We start from the raw sequence: 18,119 nt of genomic DNA, 5'->3' as shown, positions 1-18,119 counted from the left end.
TGTTAAATCTACAAGAATGATACCTAATGTGGAAGAGCCAGGGATATGCGCTTTGCTTGAGTAATTTGAATCCATGTATTTGAAACAGTGCCTTAACTGCTAGGCAATAAATGAATCTCACATTATGATTCTCACTGGACTCCATCTTGCATTGGATAATTGAATAATCCTAGGGAAAAAAGTGAGAAAGGACTGGTTTTTATCCCAGTCATGAGGACTCAAGTCTGCAAGGAGTCCATGTTGGTTCTTAGGTTATTTTGCTGAGTTATTTGTGTGCAGCGGTGTCAACAGGAACGTTTGGGTATGGATCCCAAACTATGCTATAACATTTTGGTTTGGATACTCCTCTGGGACACTGAGGAGGGAAGCATAAGTTTTCTTTGGTAGAGGAATCACTCCAGTGAGTGTACTGCATCCTGAATAGATGGCCTCCTCACCAGGCATCTTTTTCTTGAGCTCTAGTTGAGGGATTTTGGTCCTTTACTTCCAGCTCGGCAGGCATAACTCTAATGCTTATTGTTACATGTCTTTAGCCAGTACCCAAAGAAATAATTTTCTTTTTTTTTCAACAGAACTTTCATTTTGTTTTTCTCTGTCTCTGCTTCTCTTTGAATTTTCTGAATTTTGTGACTTATCCTGTGTAGCTGTTAAGTTTGATACAGGTCAGTATTTTGGCTGCCTACTCTTCCTCCATTGACAGCATAGTAAGAACTGTGAAACCATTTGAGAAAATATGTTAACAGAAAAATCAGCTGAAAGTTGCTGGGAATGTTTTATGACTGAATTTTTCATGTTTGTATTGTGTGGAAAATAAAGAAAAACTTTAAAATATACTTGTGTTGTGATTAAAAGTCCTCATTTTAATCTTAAAATCCCCAGAGGCTGGGAAGATTCTGTGAGGGAAGAGGTGGTGTGGGAGAAGTGGGAGAAGACACAGTCAGTGCTGGTTGCAGTCTGAAGTATTTGGTTCTTGTATGGGCAAGGAAATTGTTGTTTGTTTTTTTTTGTTTTTTGTTTTTTTTTTTTTTTTTGTTTTTTTTTTTTTTTTTAACTTGAATCTGAGGCCTGAATATATTACTTCTTGATTAAAATGTTCTTAGCTTGCTCCATGAGGGTTCTGAGTCATTAGCAGCTGCATTTTAAAAATGAACTGAGTTTTCCTAAAACTACAGCATCTGTTTTTGACTTAGTAATTTGTGTAGTCTCATAAGGTAATGACCCCTTGACTAAGTATCAGTGTGCTAAATGTAGTATGTGTTTAATGTTGCCTGATGCAGAATGCTTCTCCTTTGCTTATTACAAGACTTGTTTGTGGACTGCCTTGAATAGGTCACAGCAAAGATTGCTCCAAGTCTGGTGTCAAGCCATAGAAATGGGTGAAATGCTTGACACTCATCTCTTCACTAATGCTTGCAAATTGAAAAAGATGCTAAAAATGTAATTGGGGTTAATATATAACATCCCCAACCTCATACCCAGTGTAATTCTCCCTTTTTTAGTGGCTCCACTTTTCCTGCAGATGTTATCATGTGTGTTTGTTGCCATCAGCCCCTCACTGAACAAATCTTGAGGTTACTAAGACTCCTTTCTGTCATGTGAAAACAATGGGCGTCATGTGTACTTTAAATGTGCCATGATTGCAGAAATGTTTCCCAGGCTTTCCCCATGGGTCAGGGCATGGTGTAAAAAGTGATGTTTACCTACCTTGCAAGAGGTCAAGATGTCCAAGCAGAACTGTGTTCAAATATTCAGCACCATAGAAACTTAGTTAGCGCTCTCTGGTTTTGTGTGTAACACGTAATTTTTATTTCATTGATGATAGGCTGTTTTATTTTTTTTTTTCTGCAAAATTGCAACCAAATTAAAATGAGGAGTTAACAAAAGCCATTCCATGTCTCACATTGGCAATGTAGCTCTAAAAATGTCCATCTTATAGGAGCTAATAATACATTCATCAAAATCTCTATAGCCAGGTAATGTTCCAACAAAGAAATACTTTTTCTTAAGGTAAGGATGGGGCTGTAGTTCGTCGACTTTACCAGGAATTTTGCCTCTTGCAAAAGGAGAAGATAACATATTGAAAGGTTTTCTAATCATTCATCAGCATTAAAACAAAAGAACTCTTGGTACGTATCTGTTAAAATCCATCTAGCATTAGACAGCATTAAAAACTATGCTTAAATTTCTGAAGAATAATATTTGTGTTTCTAATCATAATTGGCAGAGCATAAATTGACAAAAAATGGCCCAATTGCTTTCATTTATGTAATCATTCTTTCCCAAAAAATAACAACTTGTGCGTTTCTGGCACAGGGTTGTGCCACTGCTCGGAAGATAACATTATCTTCCACAGAGGCTTTCCTGGAAGATGGTGCATGTCTTGCCTTAGCATTGCTAGAATGGCAGTTGTCAGAGATTTCCTTTTAAACTTTCCAGAGTTTACATGTGGCTCTTAATGGAGAGAGGAGCAGACAGGCAGGTTTCTTGCCTATGCACTACCCTTGTGAGTGAGGAGAGATCCCTGTGCCAGCTGCCTGTTATATGAGAGGCCTGAAACTTGGTGGACAACCAGTGTGCAGAGCAAGATCTTCACTTGTTACTGGTACCAGATCAATGGCAAAGCATTTTGTATTGTTACGTTTGTATAATTCAAAGTAGTTACAGAATTTTAAACAGGAAAAAAACCCCAATATTTTTGTCTCCATTATCAAGAAATTTTCCTTACTGAAAAGCTGTAAGAACCTATCACCACACATATTATCTTCTAAAGTAAAACTAGTCTCTAGATGTTATGTGTGAATGCACATAGCAGGAAAGTCTTAATGTGTTGTAAGTGGTGTAATAGTCCCTCAACACAAAATGTACTGCAGGGAAGAGGTGGTTTCCTTGGTAATTATGCTTTCTGAGTTGCTTGTATGATGTCTGTTATCCCTTCAGCACTGTTGCCATTTGTACTTCATTGGGTTTTTCAGATGAAGAATTACCTTTTTCGGCCATGTGCTGTTTTTTAGTATCTTTTGGCTATTTGTCATCCAAGATCTGTATTAATCATAATAGAAAGGAAACATGGTAAGATTTTGATGATGCCTTCCAGAGCAGCAATTAAAAATTTGTCAGAACACTTCTAAAATAATTAAAACCTTTCCTGCTAAAATTAGGCTTTTCTTGAAACATGAACCCTTAGGCCTGGTGCTCCTGGCAGCATAAGTAGCTCAGGATTAAACTATAAAAACTTCTGAATGTCTTGACAATTGAATTTTAAAGAATTAGAAGTCTGAGAATCAGATATCTCTGAGGCTGTACAAACCACACGATTCTTAGAATGTGTTTGTAGGACAGCTTTTATTTGTAGGCAGGCCTTGAGAGCTTCAAATGCTCTTTTTTTTCCACTCTCCCCATTAGTGCACAGAGAAGATGACAGATATTACTGGGCTTCTGGCAAGTTGCAGTCTGCTGGGATTGATGTGTTAAATATCTTTCCTTTAATAAAATACTTCACTTGCTTAAGTGCTCATGTTAAAGAACTAGGTGGATTTTGAAAATGTGCTGTGAGTAAAAGTGTAGGTGAGCTGTGGACTTGTAATCTGTGAAACTTTGAAGTTAAAAAAAAAAAAGAAGGTGGGGGGGGCTTGAGGGTATAATCTGTCAGTCCTTATCCCCAATTTTCTTGATAAACAGTTAAATTACAGTTTCTATTGGATTATAATAATCTGCTTCCAAAAGTTTTTGTATATCATATTTTTTTTTCATCTTCCACAAGAGACTGCTTTAATGTGTCAGTCAGCCTGAAAGATGTCAGACTTCTGCTTAGGGACAGTAGGGAACCACGCAGGAAATTCACTTTCAGGGGTGGCTTTTGCTTTATGGATAATCTGAAACTCAACTGGAGGAATTTGTAAGGTGCTGGTGTGTTTTGTTTTGTTCTCCTGTTCAGCAGTTACCAAAGATGTTGTTATATGCTTGTAGGGCAATGATTGTTGATGCTTTGTTGTAGATACCTTCATGGAAAAATACTTTAAAGTGGAGTTACTGAAACCAAAGCCACTGTTGAGAAAGAGAAGTGCCACCTTCCTTCAAACTGGAGGGTGTTCGTGTTTCCTAAACAATGATCCCGAGTGCATTTCTCTCATTTATTAACAGGCAGAGAAGTTTATGTATGAATTGAAGATCAAAGATCAGACTCTTTTTAACACTTCTGCCTTCCTTTTTAGCTTGCATTAGTTCTATCCTGTTGCTCTTTGTGTTCCACTTCCAGTTCATCTCCTCCTTTTTAGTGTTTACAACCCTCCTTCTCTGCATGTCCCTGGAGAGTAGGAACAACCCAAGTGTGTACAAAAGTGAGGGTGCTTTATGAGCCCCTTCTCTTTAATAAAAAAATCTGTTCATGTCATTCTTGTGTTTTTTGGTTGTTTTTGTTTGTTTGTTTGTTTGTTTTTCTGATATCTTCAGGGAGTGTCTGGAGAGGTAACCATGCTTTATATTGCTTCATCTGTTTCCATTGAAGAAAATATGTCCTGGTTACGGATTCAAATTTTCTAATTTTTGATTGGCAAATAGTCTTTCTGATTGCAGGCTTTGTTCTAGACAAGTTTTTTTTTTATTTTATTTTAGAGGAATATATTTTTCCAGGTCCTCCTACTTCCCTTATTTTTTTCCCACCCCTTTCTCATCACGCACAGAAATGTAACTTGAAGTCATATCAATATTCTTAGTGTATAGCAGTGAGTGTATGAAAGCCCACCACCTTAACATGGATTTCAATTGGCCACTTAATTTTATAATGTCAAACTTAATCACATTTTGTGAAAATTAAGCCAGTGTATTTTTATATCTTTAATTATTTCTAAAGGCTATGGTTGTATTCATCTCTTAAATTTACAGCACAGGAATGTTATTTAAGGCAGTGTAGTAGCTAATGCTGGTCTGAAATCTGTGTTCGGTATTTTAATTGATAGTGGTGTTGAGGTTGTTCTCCTTATGCCCACCTTTAATAAACAATATAGATATTTTTAGTCTGTATCAGTCTGCATCTTGTGTTTGAATTCTTCTTTAAGTACTAGAACACAGGATAGCTACAAATCAGTCTTCTTCCTCACTGGAGGCATCCTGGTTCTTTGCTGTGCAATCCATGCTTGGTTTGGAGGATGTGTTAAGGGTGAGATAGTGTTTGTGTAACCAAATGCAGTTATGAAAGCTGAGATACAGAACCACCTTCTGAAAAACCCAATGCAGTCTTGTTGGTTGTATAGTGCTGAATAAACTTGGTCCTTGTTTAGAATGCTGATTGGAAATAGTCTTGCATACCTACACTTTGTGTTTTCTCATACTGCGCTAATGTTCTGTGCTCAAGGCAGATCCAGTGGTGTAGACTGAGCATGAGAAATAAGTGTACTCTACAAGCTGATTTCACATCTCCAGTTTTAGATGGGATTGTTCGTGGTTTTGGAGATGTCAGGCTCTAATGCTTCTTTTCACATACAGAGGAGAAAATGAGAGGAGTAAATGGATTCAAAAAGTGCAACAAGTGTTATGTGAAGTAGAAGTGGCAATGTCTTCTGTGCCGGGACGTTTGGTTCATCTAAGAAGTTTGAAGTAATGTAATGGGACTGTGGGAGAGAAGTGAAATGACTCAAAGAAGAAATGTTAAGTCAAAACGAAAATGTCAGGGAAGAGGTTTTTGCTCAGGAAAAAAAGAAAAGAAATAAAGCACTGAACTTCAAGTTTTGTTTGGATAGTTTTGCTTTATTGAAATAAAGTGAAATATTTCTTACATGTACCTGTATCTTTCTGAAAGTCAGGAGTACAGATTCTTGCCCAGCTCTTAAATTACTGATGTTACTAATAATAGTATTCAAGCTTTTATTTTTCAATCTGAATAAGCAAAACTACCCTCAGCAAAAAAAAGAAGTAATAAGGGTATCTAAGGTTCATTTCTTTCTACTTTTTTACTGTGAGGGTGCCTGAGTACTGGCAGAAGTTGTCCAGAGAGGTTTTGGAGTTTCCAAACTTTGAGATACTCAAAAGATGCTTGGACATGGTCTTGGCAGCCAGTTCTTGGTATCCCTGCTTGAGCAGGGGGTGGACCAGGTGACCTCTGGAGGTCCTTGCCAACCTCAGTCATTCCATGATTCTTCAGAGCTTTTCTCTGTGTGCATGGGGGAGGAAAATTCTGTACCTTTCATTCCTTTCAAATAGCAGTTATTTGGCAGGTACTCTAATGTGTGTAAGTATGAACTAATGTGCCTGGAACATTAATGTTTTTATAGGGCACAGTCTTATAGGTGCCTAATTGAGATTAAGTATTTACCTATGTACTTTAGGTGTCTTAATTTCTTTTTTATCCTGGACCATTACCAAGTATTCATTAGTGTCTATGACAGAATATTTCTATCTAGTCACTTCACCAAAGTTCTTAAAAATATTATTAATTCACTATTTTAAAATGATCATCAGAGTGTGAATCCTAGTATGTGTGCTGTGCAATATAAAAATTGTTCTGCCCTCAGCAGAATGGAGTGAGTTGTCAGTGGTAACCTTACTGTTGTGCAGAGGACTGGTGGAAGAGAGGAACTGGTGTGCTACAAGAGATCAGTGCTCATGGTTAGGATGCCTGAGGTCCTCGTTCATGGTTGGATGCACTGATTATGTAGAAAGCATAATTTTCAGGGTAAATGCCATATAAAGATTACCCTTAAGTAATCCTTTAGTTAAGCAGTGAGGGAAGAGGTTATAAAAATAGAAAAAACAATAAAGTAAAACACATTTTCTGCTTTTAACTATCAAGTAGTCTTTGCAGTGAAATATCCCCAAGCTGGGGTGAACCTGTGTGAGAAACAAGCTGGGTTCTCTTGTGGAGATGTGTACTGGCAAACAAAGAAAAATAAAAGTAAAATTGATATTTGAATATCAGTCTGATGGTTCCTTAATGGCCTGGATGCCTAAAGAAAGCATCCTAATCACTCTATTGCTCAAAATTAATTGGATTAGTGACGACACAGTCAAAAGTAAATCTGATTTTGTGTGTTATTTGGTATATTTATATTTGCGAATCTAGCACTCAGCTGTTGGAGCGTTGTTCCATTTTCAGACTCGAGCAGATGCCGTGGTCTGTAGCCTCGTGGAAGTGTGATCTGTGCGTGCTCGGTGGCCGGGGCAGCGTGGGAGCTGTGCCTGAGCGGAGCCGGGAGCAGCAGTTCCGCAGCCGAGCGCTGGAGGGCTCCGCAGACTGACGGCTGCGGGAGGGATTTTAAGGAATTGCTGCATTGTACCTGCGCAGGGCTTAATGCTTGCCGGGCCATTTGGCTATTTGCCATAATTGGCTTTCCATTCCCTTGATTGGAATCATAGATAAAAATTTGCTAATCCACTTTCTTTGCTGAAAGTATTAGAAAAGTAATCCATCTTTTAAAAATGCTCGAACAAAATCATGTAGTATAAAGAGTACTTTATGGAATAATGAGATTAATGAGAACTGTAAGGCATATGCAATTTAAAACGTTTTTCTATGGGTTTAAGGGGAAAAATGCAATCTGGGCACTATAAAGACATAAGTACTTCCTTTTTTTATGCGCTACCTTTTAAATGTGTATTACATGTTATGCTTTTGTCTACATGGCAAAATGTGAGTATATATTTAGGAAGAAGGATCTAGTATTTGTTTGTAATTTAAAAAATGTTTGAAAATACCTGATTCAAACTCGTTGGCTGTGTTTTATCCTCCCTCTCCCCTCTTCTGCCCACAGGGCATCAGAGCACGGATTTTAGAAACCCTTGTAATGCTCATTCTTCTTGCACTGCTTATCCTTGGAATCGTATGGGTGGCTTCAGCACTCATAGACAATGATGCTGCCAGTATGGAGTCTTTATATGGTATGGAATGCAAAAGAACCTTCACACCAGTTTCATTGTAGGTACAGAAATGCGTGTTTCCAGTTAAATGTATTTCTAGTAGATGCTATGTGAGTGTTGCACAGGTTGTGAAGAAGGTGTATTAATTCAGCCAGCACCATTTCTTCTGTTAAATTCTGTGACATAAGTAGCCTGTTTGTAATAAGCTAAAGCTGTGCTCGATGTTTTTTTTACAGACCTCTGGGAATTCTACCTCCCGTATTTATATTCCTGTATATCACTGATGGGATGCTTGTTGCTTTTGTGTAAGTATTTTCCTCATTATTCCAAAAGATGAAGGATTTTATGGTGGGGGTTTTTTTTGTCTATTGTATTTAAGTTTTTTTTTTTTGTGGTTAAAGGAAACTTTTTGATTGTGAAAGTTGAGTGGGATTTTCTTGTTCTGGGTAAATTTAAATTTAGATGTGAATTTTTTAGGTTTGGGTTCTGAAGTTTAAATAAATGGTACTTTACTTCTTCAATTTTTGTCAAACTTTACACCTCACCCAAAACAATTCCAACTTCTAACTTGTTAAAGCAGGTAGTTGAAAAACAGTTGAATTTCTCCATTCTGCAAAGAAAAGCACAATTTTTAAATGAAATGTCTGCAGGAAGTCGGTAGTACGGTGAGACAATTATTTTGGAACATTATGTCCTATATTCAGTAAACTACCATTCTTCCTTTTGTAATTGAAAATGTTTCTGTATAGGCAGGAGTTGGAAGACAGTGCAGTCAGCTTTCATAATCACACAGCTGGTCTCTGGCCAGTCTGCAGGTCAGTTACACAATTGCATTTGAAACAAATGCAGTAAAAAACCAACCTTACATTGACTGGTCCTAACCAGAGTTCAGTCATGCATGTTTAGGGGAATAAGAAACATTATGGAAGACTCCAAATCCCACTTACAATCTCAGCCCCCTCCCTGAATAATTTCTAGAACACTGCTGAGAGGGACAGAATGTCTCCCTTTCTAGACTATTACGGTTTCGTCTCTTCTCCAAGCTTGGCAGGTTCAAAGCTTACATGGGGCTGTCACTGTGGAGAAAGAGTGGGGAGTGATAATTTGTAATACCCTTTAAACAGATCTGTCTATGAAAGAGACCTCGGTGAGTCTCCTTAGGTTCTCTGTATGCACAGATTCGCAAATCTACTTTGGAGGAAGATGGGAGAATTAAACAATGTGCTTCTCAAAGTCTTATGCAGGCTGTTCTGAGTGGGATTGACAGAGGTGCTGAACACTTTAATGGGAAGTTGGTTTACAAAACTTCGAATCTGCCCTGCAGTTTGCTTCAGCAGAGCTGAAAACGCAGCCTCTGTTCTGGGGCTGTTGTAAACCAGGTCACCAAAATTATTGCGAATAAATACCAGGTTTTGGAAATGTTTAACTTAAACAAGCAAATCACTGAGGTGAAGGCCCTCCTAGCTGTTAGATCTGTGTAGCTGAAAGGGCAGTATACAGCAGTGGGGCAGCTGCTGGGGTAGTGCTTCTTTAGATCTTCAGTTGGCTTAATTGCTGAAGCAGTGTTTGAGTAAAGCCTATTGCCATGGTGATTTGGAGCATCACTTCCTTTTTCTTTTCTCCTTTTCCTGCAGGATTCTTCTGCAGTAAAGGCAGACTTAAGTTAGATTTTTGAATACTCTTGTATTTTTTCTGTAATACATAGTAGCTACAGTGAAATGCTAGTTAATAAAAAGAAATGCAATCCTCACAATAAAATCTTGTCTCCTTTTTTTGGCAACATGTTTTATTATAGTGGAAACTATAAATGTACATCCTCATCCATGTAGTTATAAATTCCTTCATCTCCTACACGTTTCAGTATTTGAAGGCTGTTTTCCCTAAACTGTTGTTTTCTGCTAATAATTTTCTATTATCATGGTTGAGCCTTTCTACCAAGAAGCATACTTGCATCATTCTTGAAAACCATTACAGGCTAGAATCAGAAAGGGCCTGTTATTTCATAGAAAATAACCTAAAGTCTGGTAGCTGAGCCTACTATCAATGGAAGTTGAAGGATAACTTTCAGAGCATAGCAGCTTCAGGATCTCTTGGCCTTGCAGCTGCACGTGTGCTAAAAGATGAAACATGCCTGATATGTTCTCCAGTGCTGTGGCCAGCCAGTGTCATTCCATCCAGGATATTGCAGTTGGCAGGTGTCTGTGCACTTTGTCTCATGATAATGGTCCCTGGGCTGCCTGAACTCCAGAACTGCACTGAGAATCATTCAGCAGTGTTAACTGGCCCAGGGCGAATCATGCCAGGAATAGTTCTAACAATTTACTGGGGTAGGCAATCCAACCTTAAAGCCCAGGAATGTATTCTGGCACTGCTGAATTTACTAGTGAAGACATAGCCTCTGGGGCCACATGCTTTGAATAAATAATTAATTAGTTGAGCAAGTTTAAGATCTCTGATTATATGGTGTTCCTTGTTGACAAAAAAAAAAAAATCACAATTAAGCTCTTGGGGGGGAGAGATGCTTGTCTTGTTCAAAATTTGTGTGATTGCAGCGTGCTTAAAGTTCATATTGGAGCTTTAAGCTCTTGCAGTTCTTTTCAAAACCAAAAAATGGTTATATGTGGACTAGCACACTGAGCATCCAAATAAAAAACTGGTCTTTGACTTACTAATGACAGTTTTGCATGCTCTTCCTTCCCCTGCAGTGTGCACGCCAGTGGGGCTCTCACGGATGTTTACAGTAATGGGTCAGTTGCTGGTGAAGCCGACAGTAAGTTCTACACAATTCTGTCCTCCTGTGCTACCTGTGAGAAGGTAGAATGGTATTTGGGTACTTTCTTCTAGAATGCTTACACTTCTACAGAGCTCTCCAGTTCATCAGAGTTTCTATAACCATTATTTATGTGCTCGTTTCACATTTTTCATATCACACAAAAGCCTGTTTTTTTCCGAAGTTTTTCTTGTAATAATACATACTTCCTCTGATTTTTCAATTTATGTCAGTGCTACTAGTATTATTTATTGCCAGTATTTCCTGCTGTGTTTTACCAGTGCCTGAAAAGTGTGGGCATATTCTGAGTTCAGGAGAAAAGAATACAAGAGCAAACAAAGTCTGGATAGCAAGAAGGGTACCTGGGGATACACATAGATGGGTGAAGTGTGGTTAGTTGTCATCTTTAAGAGCTTTTTATATACAGATGCTCTTTGGTTCATGTTCTGAATGCTGTGAGGGAAGGGAGAAGTTTGTACCATGTACAAGTGCTGTAGTGACTTGGGTGTCACATGTCCTAGTTTGTATTTACTGAAATTTGGATTCACTTAGATCTTGCATTCCTTTTCATTAGTCATTTCAACCCTGGAAATACAAAGAAAATATGTACTACTTATCTGTCAGCTTTAGTCTCAAAGCACCTGATAGCTGAGGTAGACAGACTTTATTAATTTGATTTTAGCTTCCGATAGCAACTTATATTTGCATGAAATACTGGCTTATATGAAAAGGTGCTTTTAATATAATTTTTCAAAATTTGTATTTATTTTTGCTTAAATTGAGTGTGAAGGTTGATAAGATTTGAATGTAGGACAGACATACTGTTCTCTCTTTAGATTGAAACTGAACATAAAAGCCTTAACTTGAAATAAAAACAGTAACTTTGCTTACAGTAAAGATACAGCTGTGTAACAGAATGGAATAATCTTCTGTGAAGTTCTTATTTGTGTCAGTGTTGTAAAGTTGTAGACTGTATTTAAAGTACAGCTTACTGAAGCAAAGTGAACCTGATTATGTAAGTGCAGTCAAGAAAACAAGTGTCTCTGATACTCAGTTCATGTTTCTGTTTCCAAATACAGATCCTGGAAGACCTAGATGAGCAGATGTATATCATCACCTTAGAAGAAGAAGCAATTCAGAGGAAGCTTAATGGTATGTGTGTTATACTGTAATGACAGTGCTTCAGATTAAGTATTTAGAGTAGAGTGGTTCTGGTCAGGAGTATTGGTCTCACTGGTGTGCAGTCTTCTCTCTCAAAACAGAAAATTTCAACATCTTAGCCTGCAACAAATGCTAAAGGTGTACATTTCCTTGCTGGGTTTTCCCAGATTGGTTCTTTGTGTGTGGTTTGCTTTGATTTTCTTTTTAAATTGTTCATCAGCTCTCTAATGTGGGAATGTTCTGAGCCTGAGAGAGCAATTGAAAAGTTGTCCAGACCTACCACCCTTACTGCAAAATAGCTTGGATTGGTAAATGACTCTATTTCAGCCTTGTTTGAAGGACAATGAACAATTAGGAAAAGAGGCTTGACTTCCTGCAATATGAGCTTTGTTTTTAATTTGGAGGATTTTTTATGTTTCAGTTGATTGTTATTTAAAATCTCAGGTAGTAATTCATTAAAAATCAGAGCACTCCTTTATATTCTAGGAGTTACTTGGTGAATTTAATAATTTAAAAAATTCTATTAATAAGTAATGAAAATGAATAATTACAAAAATGTTTTTAGACTTACGGTATTTAATCTTACAATTTTGCATTTCTTGATAAGGTGTTTCTGTTATGAAGTATTTTAAAAACAGTATGAAGCTTTGGCTTAGAATAGAAAGGAGTGTTGCAACATGGCAGGCACCAATTATGGAAAATGTATTGGTTCTATAAACCTGGAAAGCATGTTGTACAAACCTTCTGTCTTGCTTTTAACTGCATGGATAAGCCATCCATCCACAATGTATACAACTACTGCAGTTTGGAAAATCAAGGAATGTTCATGTCATGACACATCCATTGTTGTGCTGTCTTACCTATTTTAATGTTTTTAATTTCCTGCTTTTTCTCTCCTACTTTTCAGTCTTCTGTCATATATCTCAATCTTTTCTTCTCTGAGGTCTCATTAAGTCTCCGTTTGAAGTTGCTTGGTCAGGGGAAGTACCTTTGATAGCGGAGATCATGGTGGTCATCTCTATTCCAGTGTTTAAAATTTGTGGAGGAGTAGTGACTAATTTGTGGAGAAGTAGTGACTTCTTTGTGCTGAAATCAGCCATAATTTCAGTTCAAAAGTAACATTCACCTTTTCAGTGTTGAAGGCTCAGGTGTTTATAGTGACACCCCTATGGATGTGCATTCACACACAGGCACACAAAAAGGTGCATGCAGCTTTGAAGCTGTGATAGGGTAATTATAATCATTCTGTGTGTTTGATGTTAGCTGGGAACTGTAAAATATTTGTAACTGAATATTTTATGTTGTCATGGTGATTCTGCTTGTGTACAACACAGAGGAATGACCCGATAGTTATTCAGGAATCTATTGGAAGCAGTGCAGAGAGGGGTCTGCTACTCAGAAGGGGAATGTGGTTATTTAGGTGCTGCTCGGCTGCTCTTTTTCTTGCAGAAATCTCTCAACAGTTGCTTATGTTTCAGTTTAATATCACTTGTGGGGTGAACCTAGGCTGTTTGTAAGTCTACTAACTGGATATGGATTTAGGATGTGTGCAGGGGCCTCCTCTAACCACCAGCCAAGAGACTGGATATTCTTTCAGCTCATTGTTTGGTATGAAAAGTGGAACTGCAGCCCACCCATATTCCATGGACCACTCACCAGCCTGCTCTTGAGCAGTGAAAGACATGGGGCTTAAATGTCCTGAGACAGGAGAGGAACCGAATTCCCTCTGTTTCCAATGCTGAGGCATTGACGCCCTCATCTAAAGGAATGCTTGAGAACCCCTAGTTTGGTGTACAGAGAAAATGAATGGACTTAAGCTGACAAGTAAATGAAAATCTAAACTTGCAGGTAGTTGGGACAGGATGTTATATGTGCAAGAAGATACTCTGCAGGATTTTTGTGAGTAGTTACTTAAGTAAATTTAAGCATGGTTCTCAATATGACAAGCATGGAAAGCTTCATCTTCTCTTCCAGAAGTCTTTCTAATACATACAAATTATGCCAAAAAATTAGACATTGTTATTGCCAGAACTATGAGGGGACATGTTTATTGCATTTTAAAAAATGTGTATAAATGGGGGTGGTGCTAATTTCATCAGTGGACGTGCTGTGATGTTAGAGGCCATAATCTGTGTTTTAGTGCACAGATTGTAACTCTTTGTTGCTGTGTCACAGCAGATACATTCACCTACATGCTTCCTCTGCCATGGCCATTGCAACTCTTCCACAGTGTTGGTGATGGAAATCCATGTGCTTAAGTAACCCTGCTGGGCGGGTTTGCAGGAAGGTGCTCTGAAATACATACTTCATTTATATGTATAACTAAAGAGTTGAATTTTTATTAAAATGAAGAGGACCAGAGCAGAGGCTTAAGTGATACTTGATGATTGTAAAGCTCTTCATATTTGAAAATAAATCTATCTGTGAAACTGTAGATCTTCTTTGTGGGAACTAATTTTCTTCCTCCTCAGGTGTCTGCAGTGTCTAACTGAAAATTGGAGTAGGAGGGAGGGGAAAGTTTGATTGTGTTATCTACCCTAGTATTTTTATCTATTGAAGAGATACTGGGCTTTGGGAAAATGTTTGTTTCCAGTGTATTATATTTCAGTACCCACATCACTCCTACAGTCGAAGAATAAAGCTGGGACTTTTTTTATATAGAAAGAAAAAAGTTGCCTTCAGCTATTAGTTTTCCTGAATCCAAAGAGACGGGTGGGGTAGGATCAAAAATACTTACTTGATCAAAGTTATTGGCTCTGAAGGTATCCTTACCTATGTAAGAAAGATGAAAGGTGTTGTTTTTATTGCACACTAGTAACAGTGTAATTTTGAACTAATTGGTGGTGAACTGCCAATCACCTTGGGGGAATGCAAATAGATACTCTTACAATTTCCTTTGAGGTACTGAAATCTTATGTCGGGGCTGGAAGAAAAACAGAATAATACCGTTAAATTGACCTTAAATGAGCTGCTTTGTGGCTTTCTTGGAGAATCCCTTCTAACTTTTCATTGCTAGTCCAAACAAGTCTTGTCTACCAATTTGATTTATTGGCTAGACAGCGCTGACATTGAACTTTGTGCGTGTTTGAAATAAAGCTAATGTTAGAGAGCTTTTAAGAATTTAGCTGCATCCTTTTCAAATATTCTTTTGACTGATCTGAAACTTTGCCTCTCTCATAAAATATCCTTTTGTATAGCAACCTGTTGTTTGCAACTATTTTTAAGGGGGAACTACAACAGCACTTAGATATGATTCAGAATTTCTACTGAGCTGTCTCTTAGGGACCTAGTGTGATGACGCTGATTTGTTGGATAGACTCCCAAGAAATCAGTGTTTTGAGCTCCAGATTTTTATATTGAGGGAAGAAAACAACATATATATATATATTGAATTGAGCTTTTCCTCAGAGACCCCTAGATCAGTTACAGAGAAGAAGAAAATGTCAGATGCTGACCTGAGTTTTCCTTCTTGTTCAACTGCTTCCATGAAATCCTTTTCCCCACCTCACAGTAATTAGTCATTCTATAAAACAGATGTTTTAGGTTTTTTTGGGGGGTCATGCATCATCGCAAAAGCTTATTTTTATAGTCGTAATTAGCTTGGGTTTTTTTAAAAGACTTTTTCTGAAAACCTGGGGATTATGATAAATTTTTAAAAAAATACTGAGAAACGGACATTTGTATTTCAGGCGCTTCAAGTGATAAGATGTTGTAATGGAACAGTGTCTATAGGTCTTACTGGATAGTCCTGAGATTAGAGATATTTATATATTTGAAGCCCTGTAAATATTACCCCATACTCATTATGTCACTGATATCCAAGATAAATGTTTAGACATAGCACAGAAGTTATGTGTTATATGCAAAAATGTGTGTGAAGGAAACATTCAGTTAATTCAATTAAACTTTTAAAATTTTAAATGGTTGGATGTTTCATTGATGATTTGACTGCATTGAACAAATCAGTATTTAATAGTCTGCAATAAAACCAGTCGCCTTTATTCTTGTATTAAGATTACTGTATGGATGAGCAGACAACAGAAAATAAGGAAATAATGAGACTGGACTACAAAGTAGTGTTGCTGTGCCAGCAGTCTAAGTGCTGTTTAGATTTTGTAGGCAAGTGATCAAGATATGAGCTAAAAGCCTGGACAAGAATATTAATCTCATATAAATGTATTAGAGAGTGTTTAAAAAAAGTACATGGAGCGTGGTGCTCATACGGGTTAGCCCGCAGCCAAAGGTGGGGCTGAGAGTAGGGAATGGCCAGCAGGTGAAGGATGTGAATGTAAATCAGCAAAACAATAGCAGAGAGGACTTTGGGTTTAAGACCTTGAACTGTCACTGCCACAGTGTGTTATTGCAGAGTGAAACTGGCCTGGAATAGACAGAGAAAATATGAGCCCTTATTTTCAGGTGAGATTGCCCCACTTTCATCGCTTTTATTTCTGAACAAAGGTGAGTGGAGAGTGTTTTTAACTTACCCCAGGCAGAATATTTCCAGGTTGTGATTGCAGAAAGTGAAAGCTAAGGCAGAAATAATGGGATGGGAACTGAAACAGCAGATCTCTAGTCAGCATTGCAGAGCTATGTCAGTGCCTGAACACAGTGTAGGGTTTGTAGAGGAATGGGCATCAAGGAGGGAAACCACAGTATGCTTGCACTGGGAAAGAGGAGTGGTTGGAAGAGAACGGAAGGTTGAAGAGAAAAAGGATGGAGAGAAAAAATGGGCTGGGTTTCCTCAAGGCTGTGTAGGGACAGGAAGAAAAGTTGCTGAGCAACTTTTAGGCAGAAAATTAATAGGAAGAAAGGAATTACTATGATGATTGTCTGGGTTCAGCTGGTGTAGAGGAGAAAGCTTGAGGAGTTGCACAACAGTGACATGTGTATGTTGTAAACTGGAAAGGAAAGTGGAACAGGATGGTCTCACGGGTAGTTGTGGGAATATCTGATTGTGGCATGGAGGGATGGAGCAGGCAAATTGGCATGAGCAGAGGATCCATCAGCAAGGAGATCAGCAGTATGGAAACTGAGCTTGCTGAGGAAAGGGAGGGAGGGGCAGAAGCTGAATCTGGAGCTCTGGCCAGTTTGGAGGCAAAGGTCCACTTTGCCTTTGAGTTGCTAAATAATAATGCTCCTGAAGGGCATCTGGGGATCCTTTACATCTTGGTGCAAGAATCACACAGGGATACAAGAATGAAGCATTTGTGACATTCTGTCACACTGTGGTCATTGGACTTGTGTTAAGGCATCAGCAAAACAGGCTAGGATCACAGGAGATGACACTGAAACCTCTGTGCTGAGCTCTTCTGGTTAGATGCTTCTGTTTTGGTAAAGTGTTTGAAGAGTGTCAAAGAAACACCAGCAGTTTAAAGTCACAAGTGCTAATATGATGCTTCCTAAATCTGAATTGTCACTGTGTGCCTTACAGTACTACAGTCAGTCACATCCAAAAGAAAATCGTGTCTTCTATTTTAAAAGGTGTATCTTCCACAGTGGAATACCAGACGGTAGAGCTGGAACGTGAGCTGGAAAAAGTGAAAAGCAAGAAAACAAATCTAGGTAATGAACTTTCTAGTGTTTCATGTGGATTGTAGTTTACTAAATGACCTTAAAGGTGCTGTGTTTAGTTTGGAGCAGTTGCTTGATTGATTTCAGTTTGTTCTTAACCAAATTTGTGCATTTGCAAGTACATTACATGGAATCATTGCACCCCTCCAACAAAACAGTTCAAGTAGGGAGTCAGATTTGGATCTTATTTTTAACATTAGAGAAATTGTAACACTTGACTTCTTTGCATGGAGCTTTAAATATATGATATGCTTATGAATATTTGGGCATTACTTTCTTTTTGTGTTTGAATTATTTCTATAAAATTCAAATTGTGGGTTTTTTTTGTTGTTGTTGTTGTTGTTTTTTTTTTTTTCCTAAAAGCATCATCTGCTAATGATGTCTAGTGAAGTTAGTTTTGTCTTTCTTACCTTACAAGAGGAAAATACTATTTAAATATCTGAAATGCTATTCTGTCCCTTTAGGTCATGCTAAAATTTACATGTAAGCAATGTACTTTTAAATTCAGCAGATTTTAAACTTTGTGGAACTGCTGTGTACTAGGGGAAGAAAAGAGTTATGGTGAAACATGCCTCTAAGAAGAATCTGCTTGTCTCTGTCTCCCCAGCCTTTCTCTAGAGAGGTTTCATGTTTTTGCTATTGCTTTGTACAGCTCTACAGAGTGGATGTTCTTATCAGCTGGTTGATGTTTGTTCCAGATCAGGTTACTGTTGTTACTTATATTTATAATGAGCTTATAGATAGCTGAATGATTCTTACTTTTTTTATT

The 18,119-nt window shown here is 37.9% G+C and overlaps 1 protein-coding gene across 3 annotated transcripts in view; it reads left to right on the top strand.

Moving 5' to 3' along the window:
• Positions 1-18,119, top strand: part of LMBR1 (limb development membrane protein 1) — a 69,461-nt gene that overhangs the window by 34,605 nt on the left and 16,737 nt on the right. For all 3 annotated transcript variants that reach the window (XM_048326082.1, XM_048326170.1, XM_048326252.1), the window contains 5 exons: positions 7,743-7,869; positions 8,085-8,153; positions 10,554-10,618; positions 11,698-11,770; positions 17,261-17,341. In XM_048326082.1, the coding sequence (XP_048182039.1) occupies positions 7,743-7,869; positions 8,085-8,153; positions 10,554-10,618; positions 11,698-11,770; positions 17,261-17,341 (415 nt within the window). The remainder of the gene's footprint in view (positions 1-7,742; positions 7,870-8,084; positions 8,154-10,553; positions 10,619-11,697; positions 11,771-17,260; positions 17,342-18,119) is intronic.

Source organism: Corvus hawaiiensis, chromosome 1 (genome assembly GCF_020740725.1).
Source record: "Corvus hawaiiensis isolate bCorHaw1 chromosome 1, bCorHaw1.pri.cur, whole genome shotgun sequence".
NCBI lineage: Eukaryota > Metazoa > Chordata > Aves > Passeriformes > Corvidae > Corvus > Corvus hawaiiensis.
The sequence above is the reverse complement of the archived record's forward strand: the minus strand, read 5'-3'. Positions and strand labels throughout refer to the sequence as shown.